General features: G+C 60.2%; 1 protein-coding gene across 6 annotated transcripts in view; it reads left to right on the top strand.

Annotated features, from left to right (window-relative positions):
* Positions 1 to 15,843, top strand: part of Rfx2 (regulatory factor X2) — a 56,752-nt gene that overhangs the window by 17,998 nt on the left and 22,911 nt on the right. For 3 of the 6 annotated variants that reach the window (XM_063228740.1, XM_063228742.1, XM_063228743.1), the window contains exons 2-3: positions 13,969 to 14,068; positions 15,550 to 15,639. In XM_063228740.1, the coding sequence (XP_063084810.1) occupies positions 13,976 to 14,068; positions 15,550 to 15,639 (183 nt within the window). In that variant the 5' untranslated portion in view covers positions 13,969 to 13,975. Of the gene's footprint in view, positions 1 to 11,306; positions 11,329 to 13,479; positions 13,792 to 13,968; positions 14,069 to 15,549; positions 15,640 to 15,843 lie in introns of those variants that run through there. The other 3 variants (XM_063228741.1, XM_063228738.1, XM_063228739.1) reach the window with 3 other exon arrangements.

Consider the following 15,843-nt stretch of genomic DNA (forward strand, 5'->3'; position numbering starts at 1 on the left):
AGCGTCAGCCTCAGGGCCAAGGGTTTGACCAGCTTTGGGCACTGGGCTGGCATGTGGCAGATGTTCCCAACTGTCTTTGCTCTGTTTTATTTTGGCTTTATAGCCCAGGCTGGCCTGGAGCTCACTGCAATCCTCCTGTCTCAGCCTCCTTAGTCCCAGCCTGTGCTATGACGGCAGGCTTGTGTTTGCTGACTGAGTGAATGACTACATGCTGCAGGTTAACTGAGTGCATTGTGAGTGTCCTTCAGGACACTGTCCCTGACTTGCAGGAGCTGGACACAGAGCCTGCCCCATCCCCTGACCTAGGGGAGCCTGCCCATCACTCCAGATTTGTCCCCATGTTGGCCCACACAGTGACCAGATGCCCTGCCACGGTGCCCACTTTGGGTGGGACAGCCCTTTGTCCTGTCCATCTTCATAAGCACTGACCGTGACCTTAGCCTGGGTTGGCTCGTGTGTTACTGGGCGGAGCCAAGACCACCCAGAGCCTTTGCAGTGGACTGTCCAGGGGTGGTCAGCTTGTCATCCTGTAGTTGTCCCCAGCTGTGCATATGTCAGGTTAAGCCCCCCTTGGCCACTGACCAGTGCCAGGAGGGACAGTGGGTTTCCTGCAGGGCAGTGGCCCTCGAGACTTCCCTGATCGTCAGCAGCCCAGTCCCTCTCCCCGGCCACGGAGACCAGTCCCCCCCAGTTAACCACACCGTGTGTGAACTTTGTGAAAAAGAGAATTCCAGTGGACCCTGCTGATCTGGGGCGGGGTGTGGAGAGCTTGATCCAACCCACCTGCCTGCTTTTCCTTTGTGGACTAGTTTCAAATTCGGGTTAGACAGAAATCAGTCCATCAGTCAGTCAGTCTATTGAGAGCCCACGTGTGTGTTTAATAGACAGGGTGAAGGAGGAGCCCCACCTGTCGGGGAGATGCCCGGTGAGGCAGGAACTGCAGCTGCCAAGCTGCTGGCCTCGTGTGGTTTCTGGTGGGGGGCTGGTGCCGGGAGGCAGCGCTGCCCGAGTGCCAGGCTGCCCGGGTGCAGGCTGCCCCCATCGCCTCTGGCTTCCTCCCGCTCCCCCGAGTGCCGAGGGTCCTGTCCTTGGTTTCCTGTGCTTCGAGAAGCCCCAGCCGAGCCCCCTGCTGCTGGCTTCCTACCAGGCTCCCTGGTCCTTCTGTTCCAGCTTGGACCTGCGGCTTCCGGCCCGCTCAGCCAGCTGTACTGCCGAGTGCGGGGTGCTGGGTCCCCTCCTGCAGGGCTTGCTAGGTCCTTCCTGTCAAGGAATGGGTCAGGAAAGCACATGCGGTGGCTGCGCCAGGGAGAGGACAGGCCCTGCAGTGCAAGGGCGGCCACTAAGCCAGAGGAAAGCCAGTGGCCTCCTTTACCTTCGAAAATGTCAGTGAACGTGGGGGTCAGCAGACGGGTGGCGCCTGTCTGTCATCCCAGCACTCGGGAGGCTGAGGCAGGAGGATCGCGGCTGGCTCCAGACCAGGCTGGGCTACAAGGTGAGCCCAAGGCCGGCCTGAACTGCATGGTGAGACCCTGACTCACAAAGACAGAAACGAACAAAACAGAGGCACAAACACAGAGCCGGTCAAATCCGTTCCTGTCCCAGACACCAGCAGCCACTCCATGCCTTTTACCCGCTGCTTGGAGTCCTGGGGGACCCGGGAGAGTGACTGGGCAGAGGATCCCTGCTCAGGCCCGTGGGACGGGGCCACTGGGGTGTCTGCAGGGGTTTAAGGTATCTTTCTCTGCAGGCGTTTCATTTGGACTGTCGTCCTACACAGAGCCGATTTTAGTGCTGTGTGCAGGGTTAAGGCGGAGGGGTTAGGTGGGAAGTGTGACCGGGCTCCAGGGACGCCGCAGACCTGTCACCCTGGTGACGCTCTGGGAGGCTGGGGCAGGAGAGCAGCAGGTTCAAGCCCGGCCTGCACGGTACAGCGTCTCAGTCAGATCTTGTCTCAGAAAACAAACCCAGTTCAAGGCCAGCCTGGGTTTCACAGTGAGCCAAGGTCAGCCTGAGCTGCACAGCGAGACCCTGATTCAACAGCCAAAAGAAATGACAGTCACAGTAACTTTGCAGTCACATCAGGCCCTCTGCACCTGCCCCTCCCAGCAGGATTTCCCGCCCAAATCCAGCCCGCCTTCTGCACCTCGTCCACCACTGAGTGTCCAGGGCCCTCCCAGCCGCCCTCTGCTGTGCCCGGGTCCTCACGCCCTGCCCACCTCCGTGGCGTGTGCCCTCCTCCTCCCCGTGGAGCAGCTCTGTCCTGGTCCCTGGACACCTGCTGCTTGGCTGCAGATTCGCTCCACCCTCAGGACGCGTCCCCTCTCTCGTCCTCCTCCGGCCTCTCTGCTGGGTCCCTCTTCTCTGAGGTTTGGGGATGGCTGGAGCCTGCATCCCGGCCCCTGCTCACCGCTGTCCCTCGGGGAGCCCCACGGCTCGAGCTGTCCTAGGTCGCTGGTGCACGGATGGCTCGGGGCTACATCTCCCCTGCCCACCACGCTCCCATCGTTACGTTACCAGAGATGGCGGAAGCACCCCGACACCCCCCTCTCCCCATCCCATATCCAAACTATCGGCAAATACTGCTTCTGAGTTTACCCAGAGCCTGACGGCACCACCTGGCACCCACTGCTGCCGCCACCCGGGCTGGGCCCCCTCCTGCGCCCAGGTGTCGCCTTAGCCAGTGGACTGCCCTCGCGGCTTCCACCACTTCCTTCCTTGCAGTTTTCAGCCAGCAGCCAGATGGACCTGGTCACTCCTGGCCCCGCCCTCCGGACACCTGCAGCTTGACCCTGGGCCACAGTGTTTTTTTCTAACCTCTCTCCTTTTGCTTATTGGGCTCCTTCCCCAAGACCTGCAGGTCCTGCCCCAGGGCCTTTGCCCTGCTGTTCCCAACACCATGAATGCTGTCCCCTTGATATCTGGCTCCATCTCTTTCCTCCAGTGAACCTGCTGTGGAAGCACTGGGCAACCTTTGAAAATCGTGCCCCACCCAACCTGGCTCGCGCGCTCTCTCTGTCTCTCTCTCACACACACACACACACACACACACGAAGTGTCTGTCACCAGCTGACTAACATGTCGTATGTTGTCCCACTTGTGCTGTGTGTGTCTCGTGTCCCCCAGCCCAAGCTCCATGACGGAGGAGGAAGGGTTTTATGTTTTATCTGCCTGGGTTGCTGGAGATGCCCAGCCCACACTGGACACTCAGTGGATGTTTCTAGATGGTGCGTGGCACATCCAGGATCCCTGCATTACCCCCCTTAGGACACGAGATTTGGGGTCCTCACAGCTGTGCACCAAAACCTTCCTTTTGGACAGAGAGCTCAGACAGAGTCCAGCCCTGGCCCCTCAGCCAGACTCCCAGGCTCTGGCTGCAGGCGGGGCACCCTCTCCACACGATGGCCGGGTCACTGGGCTGCCAGTCCCTGGTCGTCCTGGAGCGCAGGTTTCAACTCCGGCAGTGTGGACCCTGCCCTCCTTCCTCAGAGAGACACAGGGTCCCCCCAAGGACATAGTTCTGCGCAGCGGCCTTAGGGGCCCTGCAAGCCAAACCCTGGTGGGGGCTAAGGGGTGTTTGAGCGCTCAGACCCACCGGCTGTGTGCCTCCCTCCAGGGTTGACCCCTCAGGGTGGAGCCCCCGGCTGCCCATTCTGGCCAGCCACCTGGTGCCCCTGCTCCCTCAGGGATGGGATACAGGCGCCCCGTCCCTCCTCCAGAGCCAGAGCCAGCGCATCTGTGTGCCACCATGACTGCTCTGAGCACAGCCACTGCCACCTTGGCTTGGAAGCGGAGCCTACGGGATTGTTCTTCCTCCAGGGTCAAGACTGTGTCCTGCTAGGGACCTCCCTGGCGCCTCTCCCCAGGGGTGTCCTGTGCACCCCACTACCGAAGGGCCTCTGCTGTGGCTTCCTCTTAGCAGTTTCCGGTCCGTGGAGAGGGCGGACACGGTGACCCCACCAGGACAGGCTGGACGGAGGCAGTGGCCGCGGTGTGTGTGTCCCCCGCGCGCACCCAGCACTGCAGGGAGGCTGCAGGCGAGCCCCCTCGGTTTGCCCAGGAAACACTTGTGCCTCTATGAACTCCACATTGTTGGGTGATAAAAACATTCTTTCCTCCCAGGGAAAAGGGCGCTGCTCCCAGGCCAGGAAGGCTCACATCCCTCCTCAGATACCCTCATTCCGAGGGGAGAGCTGGGCTTCTTAGGTTTTGTTATTTCAGAACAAATATGGTAAACTGTTTTCCCCTCGGTTACTATAGAGAAAAGATTATTTGCCTTTCTCTTCGGGCTTCTGAAAATAATAGATTACATATTTGGGAGGGTTTTTTTTAGATCTGGTTAATGTGAGATAGAGGGGGTTGCTCCGGGGATGACATTGTTTGGTTTGGGAAGTATTCTCCGGGTTGCCCAGCAACGGGCGCTTAGAAACGGGAGTGGACGGCGTTGTCCCTGGCAACCGTTGTTACTCAGCAAACAATGAGGCCGGGCAAACAGCACCAGGACTTCGGGCTCCAGGTTTTAATTGAACATCTGCATATATTTTTCTCCGACTGACCGGAGTTGGAGTTCGAGTCGCCTTGAGCCTTAACAGGTAGACAGGCGTCCACCTGGGAGTGCTCGGAAGGCAGCTCACCATGGCGTTGACAGCGCTCTCTGGGTGACCCGGGAGGGGTTCTGAAATAAACTTCTGGCCACTCGATTGCTCTAGACTGTGCCCAAACTAGGGACTTATTGTAGCCTTCCATGAAATTTCTTCTTTCATTCCTCGTGTTCATAAAATTAAAATTAGGACCTGGCCAACCCGCTACCTTTACGTCACTGATGAATCTGCAGTTTCTGAGCGCGACATTCTTTCTGCTCAATAATGTCAGAGAGCAGGGCTGCCCCGGGCCGCCCGCCGAGGGGGACATTCGCCTGTAGGGTTGGGGAGTGGGGCCAAGCCTGGAGCCTGAGGCTGGGGGTTCCTGCTGGTCCTGGCCCCCTCCCCGGGAGCCCCTAGCAGAAGGCCTGGCTGCGTTTATGCGGGAGGGGCGCTTTGTGTTCCCACTAACGGGGCGTCTGATCTGTCACTGCAGTCTCGGGTTAGAGTTTAATCCAAACAGCGCCCCCACCCCCAGGCACGCCCGCGCTGGCAGCCGGAGGTGGCGACTGTTTACCAGGGCCGGTTGCTTAGGTAAACACTCGCTGCTCATTCAGCTCGGGCACACATATCTTCCCTCGGCCGGCACCGCCCCGCCCTCACAGCAGGGCTGTAAACTGGGGCTGGTAGGCGGGTGGGTTTCTGTGGGACTTTTTCCTCCCCTCCATTTGCTCCAGTTCAGTCGGCCCGCGCAGACCGACCACAAATGTGCAGCGCTGGGACCGATACGCTGGTCCCATAGTAGTAGCTCTAGAGAGAAATCACTAAGTGCAATGGATTTTCTCTCTCTCTCCCCTATTGGCAGTTCGTTTCGTAGCTGAACCGCCCCAAGTAAACGTGCTCCGGCCAGGCAGGCAGGCGTGGTGGCCTGCCATCCCAGCATTCTGGGAGGCTGAGGCAGGAGGATCGCAAGTTGGAGTCTAGCTGGGGCAATTTGGAGATGAAGGGGGACTCTGTGTAAATATAAAAATTAAAAAGGGCCAGGGATTGAGCCGACGCCCCAGACTAAAGCGCTCCCCCAGTGAGTGCAGCCTCTCGTGCAGCGGCTCCCCTAATGGAATGTCACTGTGTCCTATGGCAAATGAGAGCTGGCCGGTTTGTTTTTAAGACAAGCTGGTTAGCTGTCACCCTGTTAGATGCAATGATTCAGGTCCAGCAGCAGCAGATTTTGCTGGAGTCAAACTGCATAAGTTCTGTCGCACATGAAAACTCCCCAAGGAGTCATTAAAGTTCGCGCCTCATGGGCCGCCGGAGGGCAAGAGACGGCCGTGTCCCGTGTCCGCTGCTCTGTACCCGCTTCCGGGGCTCTCAGGACGCAGAGCCTCGTTCAAGACTTTTCTGTTAAATTCAGCACATGAAAACCAGATCAGGCTTTCCCTGCTCCTGCACCAGGCTGCACAAGGCTCAGGCACAGGCTTTCAGTTTCTCCCGCATCCGCATCCTCATCCGCAGACAGCGCGCTTGGCTGAGGTCGGGCCTCTGCCCTGCTTTTGAAGCTCCTGCGTAGCCAGGTGTGGTGAGCGCTCTGGGAGGCTGAGGCAGGCGGGTACCGAGCTGGAGCCTAGCCCAGGTAACCGAGGGCTTTAGTGAGATCCTGTTTTTTAAAAAAGAAAAAATACAAAAAGGGCTGGCAGATGTAATTTATGCAAAGGTGCTGGTTCAACTCCCAGCACTAAAAGAATAATTCCGGAGTAAAGAGACGGCCACTGGGAAGGCAGGGCTGGCCTGCACAGGAGGACCTGAAAGCCAGCCTCCCCCTCACCCGAGTGGGACCTGGGACCACAGGGAGGTGGCCCGCCGTCACCCGGGTCCCTGGCCATCTCTGGAGATGGCCATGGGGGACCAGAAGTGCCCTGCTCAGGCCGGACACGATGCCCGTCCCCAGGGAGACACAGTCATCAGGCTCCGCCAGAACCCAGAAGACGCTGGGAGGACGAGGCTCCTGGTGTCGCCTGCCACTCCTGCTTGCCTCTCCTCCTCTTTGTGGTTGGCTGGCTCTGAGGGCAGGGGGAAGAGGAGAGACCAGGGCCAGAGGGAGAGGAAAGCCCGGAGATGAGTGCGACCCCGAGGGCCACTCCCCAGACTCGGGGCCAGGGCCCAATGGCCATGAGGGGACAGGCACAGTGGGCAGGCGGCCCCGATCGCATCTACCAAGGGTATCAGGAGAGCTGAGGGCGCCCCACTGCACTAGGGAGACCATAGGACCCAGGTGCTGCTCTTGGGGGGCCCTGGGGGCCAGGACAGCCTGTGGCAGCCCTGACAGGAGGAGCCTGGGGCACCGGTTCAGTGGCGAGGTTTGGTGCTTAGGGGCCCCTGCTACCCCATCAGGGCACCCTGAGCAGGGTCTGCGGACAGCGGGGGCTGACGTGACTTGGGTGTCAGCACCCTGCCGTGCCCAGGACCCCAGGACGGACTCCAAAATCACAGTGACCCGGCCGCCAAGGCCCGCAGCAGCAAGGCCGATTAATTCACTTTCTGTAGCGTGAGCCGAGTCCTGGGAGCGCCTTCCTCCCCACCCTGGGGTTTGAACCCAGGACCTTCGCACTGGGCTGCGTCCCCTGCCCCGCCCAAGCTTGCTGTCCTTCTGCCTCAGTCCCTGGGTGCCGCCACCCCCAGCGGGGTCGCCAGACTCTGGGCGCTCTGTGAGCCGCTGCGCCCGTGCTCTGCTAGCTGTGGATGTATCGGCTGTGGGCAGGGACATGGGTGGCTTGGGAATCCCCCAGAGGGGAGGGGAGTTGGTTGGCAGGGGCCAAGCTGGAAGGCGGGGACCGGCAGGAGACAGCTGTGATGGACGCTGGTGTGAGCCCAGGTGGGGACCCTGCACCCCAAAGAGTGGAGCAAGAATGGGAGTGGGGTGTGGGGTGTGGTGGCACACACACCGGCAACCCCAGCGCTGGCACTTGGGAGGCTGAGGCAGGAGGGTCACTGGAGATTGGAGCCTGGGCCGCAGGGCCAGATCCTGACTCAATGCCTCGCCCCCCTCCACCCCCAGAAAACCTCAAGGAGGACATGGCCGAGGTGCTGTGGACACAGCGGGCCGAATGCCTGAGTCACACACTGCGGGGGCCAGGAGGGGCCGGTGACCCCACAGGGAAGCGGCAGGCTGCAGGGAGGGAGCTCCTGCGGGCGCCCAGTCACAGGACGGGACAGCTGGTAGGGACCTGGCTGGGCCCTGAGGGCCCCACCAAGGGGGACGGAGGCCCCAGAGAGTGCCCGGCAGGGGGACCCCAGAGGCAGGTGTCCGCCTCGGCCAGGTGAGTCCCAGACGCTGCCCCGCGGCCGAGGGCAGGGACCACAGCAGACAGGGCCAGCGTGACAGCGGCGGGGCGGAGGAGCCCGGGCAGCTGCCTCTCCCAGGACTGGGCTCCAGGAAGCCAGGCCCGTGTAAAGGACAAGGGACGGGCATGGTGGCCGCGTTGGCACTGGAAGCCTCCGGAACCTTCTGGAATGGGGAGGGCCGCAGCCGGCTGTGCACAGGTCCCTGATCTGCTCATGCCTCAGCTCCCCATCGCTCACCCTGGCCCTCGGGAGGGGGCTGGGGGCGAGGCCGGCCGGGGCTGGGCCGGGTCCTCCCGCGCGCCTGCCTCAGGAGGTGGTGAGGGTTCCTGGGTGTGGGTGCATGTGTGGGTGTGTGCACGCGCGTGTGTGTGGCACTCGCCCCGCCTGCTCTCGGAGGACAGAGAGGAGCCAAGTGCACCTGCAGCCTCTGTCTTCTCCTCAGGCTGCCTCCTGCTCACCCCGATGTCGTGGACTTGGGGCACCCCCAGCCCAGGGTTTTTCCGTTTCCTGCAAACAGTGCTCTGTGGTGCTCAAATTATTAGTAACGAGGGACAGGCTGGAGCTGCACACCCCGAGACATCGCAGGGGGGAAGTGTTGGCGCAGGCTCTGTGGGGCTGGAACGTCCCATTGCTGACAAGGTGGCGTCCCTTGGTTCGGACAGTCTGTGTCTTCACGCTCCAGCCTGCCCCCCTCTTCTCAGAAGGATCTCGCCCTGCGGTGCAGCTGGCCTCCCAGCTGGTCCCTAACGCAGCAAGCAGCGGTCCTCCTGCCTCAGCCTCCCCGTATGGCGGGACAGCCTGTGTGCCCCATGCACTGCCTCTTGCCTCTTTAATAGAGATGTCGCTGGATGTCTTAGGACAGTGGTCCCCTGAGTCGGGCAGCCTGGGGTCAGCAGGACCCACCCGAGGGCTGAAAGTGAGACCCTGCGCCCTCAGGCATGGCCGCCCCACTGCCACCCACCTGATCAGCCTGCTGTTACTAAGGGCAGCTGCTGCCGCTTCGCTGGGGACACTTTGGCTTCCCTGCAGATGACACAGGAACAGAAGCCCAATTCTTAGGGAGAGCAAAAGGAATTTGAATTCCGCAGATACTTTTATTTCAGAGGAGCCTGGAGCCAGCTGGGACCTTTTAAGTACAGTGCTGGAGAAAGACGTAGCCAAGGGCTGAGGAGTGGGGCGGGGGCTAGGGACACAAGGCCATCCCTGGGGACATCCGTGGAGCCGCAGTGGGGAGCGCCTGGCCTGGAGGGGGAAGCGGCTTGTGGTGCCCTGCATGTGCCGGGGTCCTTGGGCAGAGACAGGGACACCTGCATCCCCACCCCCAGGCCCTGGGAGTGACCCAGGTGTGCCAGCGCACAGCCCTGGTGTCAGGAAGCTGGAGGAAAGGACGCAGCCTCCAGACCACCCCCTTGCCGTCCTCCTCTTTCCGCGGGCTGACGAGGCCCATGCAGCAGCGGGGCACTCGACACATCACTGTCCCTGCTGCTGAGGCCTGGCCGCAGGCTGAAGGTCGCCCAGAGGGGGACCAGGCACGTGGTGGGCACCTTCACACCTGGGGAGCCAAACAGGCAGAATCTGGCCTCGCAGTGGCTGGCACCCCGGGAGTGTCCGGGGTTCAGGGCCAGGAAGTGAACCACATCCTGGGGACCAGGGGCCACTGGTGCTACCAACACAGCCTCACGATGAACCCCCAAAGCAGGGGTCCAGTGGCCAGTCAGGACAGAGGCCCCAGAAACCGCCTCCCTAATTACCACAGTGACAAGCTGTCTAAATATCGATCCAGCCTGCGCGGGCAGGTGACAGCCCCGTGGCCTGTGGAGGAGCAGGACCAGAGGAGCGATTGCTCAAGGTGGCCGTGAGTCAGCGGCAGCCAGGAAGCGGCCAGAAACTGCCCCGGCCTGGCCTTGCCTCTCCTGACAGCGCCAGTTGCTAGGCGACGGGAGTATTTCCCTGTAAACAGAAGCCTCTTCCCTCTGTGCCCGGGCACATTCCTCCATGCGGCCCCGCGCCAGCTGCCGCTACGGGCTGGGACCCGGCCCTCGGCCCGTCCCTACGCCAGTGTCTGTGACAGGTCGAACACCACGCTTGGTCACTGTGACACTGTTCAAGGTCACACGTGCAGTCCTCCCCTCCCAGCTCTGAGCTCTGAGCTTGGACTGCAGGCGGGTGTTTCCGAGTCACAGCAGAGCAGGGTTGGCCAGCCCTGCACCGGGCCTGTCGCAACTGCAGCCCCTGTGCTTCTGAGTGGCCGCTCAGAGGCTCCGGAATGTGGCTCCCCGGCCCTCCCTGCTGTCAGCGACACACCAGGAGCAAGTGTGGCCGGTGCCCACCCGTCATCCTGGCATTCGGGGCGGCTGCGGCTGCAGGATCCGGAGTTTAAGCTCATGCTGGGCCAGTTAGCGAGACACTCTCAAAGTTAAAAACTTTTAAAAATAAGGGCCAGGGCAAGGTCCTGAGTTTGATTCCTGCTACCAAAAAAAAGTCAAATCCTTAGGTGGATGTGGTGGCACACGCCTGTCATCCCAGTACTCAGGAGACTGAGGCAGGAGGATTGCTGAGAGTTTAAGACCAGCCTGGGCTGGGAAAGGCCAGCCTGAGCTGCACATCGAGACCCTCTCCCAAAAAGGGAAAAAGAAGAAAGAAAGAAAGAAATGCACGAGGCCTGCTCCTGTCATCTCAGCACTCTGGGAGGCCGAGGCAGGAGGATCCCAGAGAAACCAGTGCCAGCCTGGCTACATACTAAGTTTAAGACCAGCCCGGACTACCTAGTGAGACCCTGTCTCAAAAAAACAAGAAGAAAAACATCCCCCCGCAAATCGGGCCGGGGTAGCCCCACAGCACAGTGCCTGCCTGGCAAGCTCGAGGTCCTGTGCCCACCCCCCAAAATTAAAAACATTAGACAGTGAAGTAACCATCCCTCTGCGGTTGCCGGCCTCTCGCTCCTTTTCACCTCTTCTTTCTCTCCTCCGCCTCCCTCCCTCTCTTCCTTTGCAGTTCTGAGGCTGGAACCCAGACGCCCTGTCCTCCGCCCTTTTTTATCTTCCCGGTGACACTGGAGCGCACTGAGCTGCTGAGTTGCTCACCTGGGCGGGCCGCGCCCTCCTCCTGCCTCGGCCTCCTGAGGCTGCGTGACAGACAGGTGTGCGCCTCCGCGCCGGCGCAGGGCTCAGGGCTCGCTCGCTGCTGGTGTGCGCTCTGGAGTCTGCACAGGTGTTCAGTGCCACGATCCCACCATGATGGCGTCACCAAGGGTGGTGTCACTGCCCTAAGAGTCCTCCGCGCTCGGCCTAGGCTCGCCCTCCTGTAACCTTCCCCAGCTTCCGGTCTGCTGCTCTGGAGTGTGCTTTTTACGGAGGTCGGAGAGTCGGAGAGCCGGGTCGTACAGTACGCAGCCTCTGGCTTCATTCCCTGGGTAAGAGATGCCTCAATTTGCTGCAGAGCTTTCCGTGGCTTGATAGCTCACTGCGTTTTGTTTCTGAGTCACAGTCTCAGTGTGAGTGTAGGCTGCCCCTGAACCTGCTCCGTAGCCCAGGCTGGCCTCGCATTCCTGGCAATGCTCCTGCCTCAGCCTCCCGAGCGCTGAGATGATAGACGCGTGCACCGCGCCAGGCTTTTGTTGTTGTTGTTGTTGTTGGTACTGGGGATCAAACTCACGACCTCAGGCTTGCCAGGCAGGCGCTTATGCCACTGAGCTTAATCCCCAGCCCCTTTAAAAAAATTATTTTTAACACCAAGTACATTCATTAGAAAAGAAGAAAGTTATGACATATCCTCGGGTCTTCCCTTCAGCAATTAGAAATAAAAGAATAAAACCAAAACCAAATAGAAGAAAATAAACACAGTCCTTTATCAAATGCCAGCATCGGTTTTCATAAAAATTAACATTCTGGTTCCTACGTTTCTGTGTAAATACAGAAGACTCAGAAGAGTCTGAGCAACTTTGATAAAGGAACAGAATTAGAGCCTCGGTCTCTCCAGTCCCTCGACGTGGCACAAAGACACACCAGGCACGGCTGTTTAAATCACTCACTTCTACTTTGAAGAAACGTTTCACACTCTCTCTAATGTCTTGCTAATTTTGTTTTTATTACTTTTCCTGTGTAGTGTGAGCTCCGTGGCCTGTTCTGTCACCCCCCCGTGACAGGTGTGCCCAGGTGCTCACACCGCCCAGCCCCACACGGCTCCAATGTGTGTGTCCGCCTCTCACATTGCTGGGTTTGCAGGTCTGCACCACCACACTTGGTTCACTCTTTGACCTATGGATAACTTTAATGGCATGTTAAAATGTCCAAATCCCGGGATAGCTCAGGCCATCTCATTGACATCTTAATCTTTTACAAAGCATGTACATCCTCTGGGTGGCTTCGATCTTTTGAAATGCGCTGAGGTTTACTGTCCCCGTGTCCACATTCCGTTTTGTCATTTTATTTTATTTAGTCTTGCTGTATAACAGGCTAACCTCAAACTAGCTGTGTAGCCCAAGCTGGCCTTGAACTCGGGACCCTCCTGCCTCAGCCTCCCTGAGGCCTGGAAGGCGGTGCTCACTGCCACACCAGTGCCCTTCAGCCCTTTTCAGTAGCTCCTGTTTGTGGGGGAGGATTCCAAGCGCTCATTAAGTACACAATGGCCTTTCACTTCGAGATCCTGCTCCTGATAGTCCCCCCCCTTTCTGTCCCACCTCCAAAATCACCCGGATTGTGCTGAGTTCGATGCGGGTGGGTCCGGTTTCTGTCTCCTGGGCGTAGGCTACATTGGCCTATGCCCCCTTCAGGCATCCGCACCGCTCATGCAGTCTCCCCTTAGGTCTCTCCCGAGGCCCACGGTGTCTCCCCCTCGCCCCTGAGGTTCAGCTCACCCACCTGAAATCCGAGTGGCAGAGGCAGCAGACCTGAGGACGCGCCCTCTGCTTGTCCCTCCTCCGGGAGTCCCCCGCCCTCCTGCCACCTGTGCTGTGCGCCCTGGGGTGTGACATGGGGTCAACTGTGTGTGGCATGGGGAGCACCTCAGATGGGAGGCTGAGGCAGGAGGGTCCCAAGTTCGAGACAACCTTGACAACTTCTCTACTTAGCGAGACCCTGCCTCAGAATAGAAAGATGGGGTGAAGGGTGGCACTCAGGGTGACAGGAGGGGAGGCTGGAAGGACGGACGTGCGGCACAGTCACCTGCACCGTGGAGCACGGGCACTTGTGCTTAGAGGACAGGGTCCTGGCTCTGCCGGCCGCTTCTCCCTGGGTCACCTAGTTCTCACCTGCAGCGCCGCCAGCATCGCCCCACTTAGCCTCACGTGGGGCAAAGCGGTGACCGCGTGGAAAATGCTGCTGAAAACACATTGAGAGAAATGTGAGCCGGAGACCCCGGCAGCCGCCTCGCAGCAGCCAGAGCTGCGGAGGAGAAGCGGGGAGCCGGGCCCAGCTCGCTTGGGGCCCGGGAGGTCCGCGGGAGGCGCTGGCGGCTCTGGCTGCCGGGCGCTCGTGGCTCTGGCGCCACCCAGTGGGCGCGCGCCTGTCATCCCAGCCTGGACCGCTCGATGACTTAGCAAGACCCCGTCTCCAAATAAAAAAATAAAGTAAAATAAAAAGGCAAGGGTTATAGTTCAGGGCCAAGGCCCCGGGTGTGTCACTGCCTCCCGAGGACTCGGACAGCGTCTGGGGACATTCGAGTTTGACCTGTGTGTGTGTGTTGGGGGTGGAGTTCCTGGCATCAAGTGGGCAGCGAGCGACCAGGGTTCCTGCTGAGCGCCCTACAGTCCCCCAGACAAAGCATGCAGCCCCCAGCTGGGGATGGTGCCACCCCCCGCCGCCGATGCCTGTGATCTACACCCAGGACGCTGAAGCGGGAGGATCGCTGCGAGCTGGAGGCCAGCCTGGGCTATCCAGTGAGTTCAGGGCCAGCCTGAACTGCATAGTGAGGCCCTGGCTCAGCTGTCCCTGCCTCTCGGGCTGGACCAGCCTGGTCGGACTTGGAAAGTGGAGGCGCCGTGGTTCGGGGAGGGTAAAGGAGTGGGGCTGCTTGTGCGTCTGCGCCCTCACCCGGTCTGTCTCCCTCTCTCTAGAAGGAGCATGCAGAATTCCGAGGGAGGAGCAGACTCGCCAGCGTCCGTGGCTCTGCGACCCGCAGCAGCTGCCTCCCAGCCGGTGCCCGCCTCCCCGCAGGTAGCCGCCCAGTGCGCCTGCGCGCGGAGGGGTGGGTGTCTGTGTGCTGCAGACAGCGCCCCCGCTGGCCGTCTGCGGAGCTGCATCCCGGGGGTCGCCGTGTGAGCTTTTTACTGTTCGCAGCGGTGAGGCAGGAGGGGCGGCGAGGATGCGGGCCAGCCTGGGCCACGTCGTGCGTTTAGGGCCACACAGAATTGCATAAACACGGTAAAAATAAAAAGAAGAAGTGACTATGTCTTTACAGTTGGTGAAGCACATTTTCAGATTCGGGCTATGTTTGTGGCTGCGGGGATCCCACGGTTTGAAATAAATCATAAAAATCTGCACAGACTAGGCTCTGTGGCCCACACCTGGAACCCCAGCACTCGGGAGGCTGAGGCAGGAAGCTGGCCTGGGCTATATGTAGCAAGATCCTATCTCAAACCAAAAACCCTCAAAAACCCAAAACTGAGCCTCGGGAGCACACTTGTAATCCCAGCATCTGTGAGGCCGAGGCAGGAGGCTGGCCTAAACTATATCGCAAGGCCCTGCCACAAGAACAAAAACTAAAACAACAACGGCAAAAAGAAAGAACTGAGCACACACAGACCGAGCCATGAGCCTTCGGGACAGAGTGAGAAGCCGAGGCTCGGGGCAGCCCTGGGTCACCCATGGCTCACGACGTGGGAGGGACATGGGGGAAATGGTTCAGATGAAGGAAACAGACACAGAGCGGCCCGTCCCCCGAGCTGGGAGCGAGGCTTCGGTAGCTCTCATTCCTTGTAATTGGGGCGGCCCAGCCGGGAAGCGCGGGTCCTGCACCCGAGCTGCTCCCCTCTGCGGGCCCTGCCTGGGGTCCCGTCCCTGCCCTCCTGCCTCCCACGCTGCACCAAGGTGACCACTTCTGTCCCCGGCCAGCCCTTCCTGCCCGTCCCCACCCCGCCCCCGCTTCATTGGGCCCGAGTGCTGGTGGGGTCGGCATGGTCAAGGCCTCGGGCTTTGCCCGCTTCCTTGCATCGGGTTCCTCATAAATGGCTGCAGCTATGTATGTAGCTTGTAATCCCTGCCTCCCACGGCACTGCGCTGCTGCAAAAATGCAAAATTCTAGTCGGTGTGGTGATGCACACCTGTCATCTCAGCACTCGGGAGGCTGAGGCAGGAGGATCTCTGCAAGTTTGAGACCAGCCTGGGCCACAAAGTGAGCCTGAGGCCAGCCTGAACTGCATAGAGAGACGCTGGCTCAAAAAAAAAAAAAAAAAAAAAAAAGACAAAAGCAAAACAAAACACCTGAGTGCTGTAAGTGTTGCCTGGGGCAGCGGCCAGCAAGCCCTCCGTGTCAGCACAGCCAGTGTCACCTCGCCGGACCGCAGGCCTCGGGCACAGGTGCCTGCACACGCCTGCCCTGGCCCCTCCTAGTCCGGCGTGTGCGCAGCTCTGGCTGAGGTCTGGGGCGAGGGGCGCCCACTGCGATGTGTCTGATGGTCTGTCCCCTTCCCTTTCAGAGGGTGCTGGTCCAGGCAGCAGGCTCCGTGCCCAAGGGGGCCCCCATGCAGCCGCTGTCCCTGCCCAGAGTCCCACAGGTGCCGCAGCAGGTAAGGCCGGCCCGCCTGATGGACGAGGTCTCTTCCTCTCCCCGCCCCGCCTCCTGTCCTGGTGATTGAACCTGGCCTTCTCACTGAGCTATGTCCCCAGTCCTTTTTCATTTGTCCTTTAAGTTTTGAAGCAGGACATCTCTAAAGTTGCCCAAGCTGGGCTCAAGCTTGCAGTCCTCGCGCCTCAGCCTCTCCATGAGTGCT

Source organism: Cavia porcellus, unplaced genomic scaffold, assembly GCF_034190915.1.
Source record: "Cavia porcellus strain 051 isolate PalLab524CR breed Dunkin Hartley unplaced genomic scaffold, mCavPor4.1 scaffold_17, whole genome shotgun sequence".
Taxonomy (NCBI): domain Eukaryota; kingdom Metazoa; phylum Chordata; class Mammalia; order Rodentia; family Caviidae; genus Cavia; species Cavia porcellus.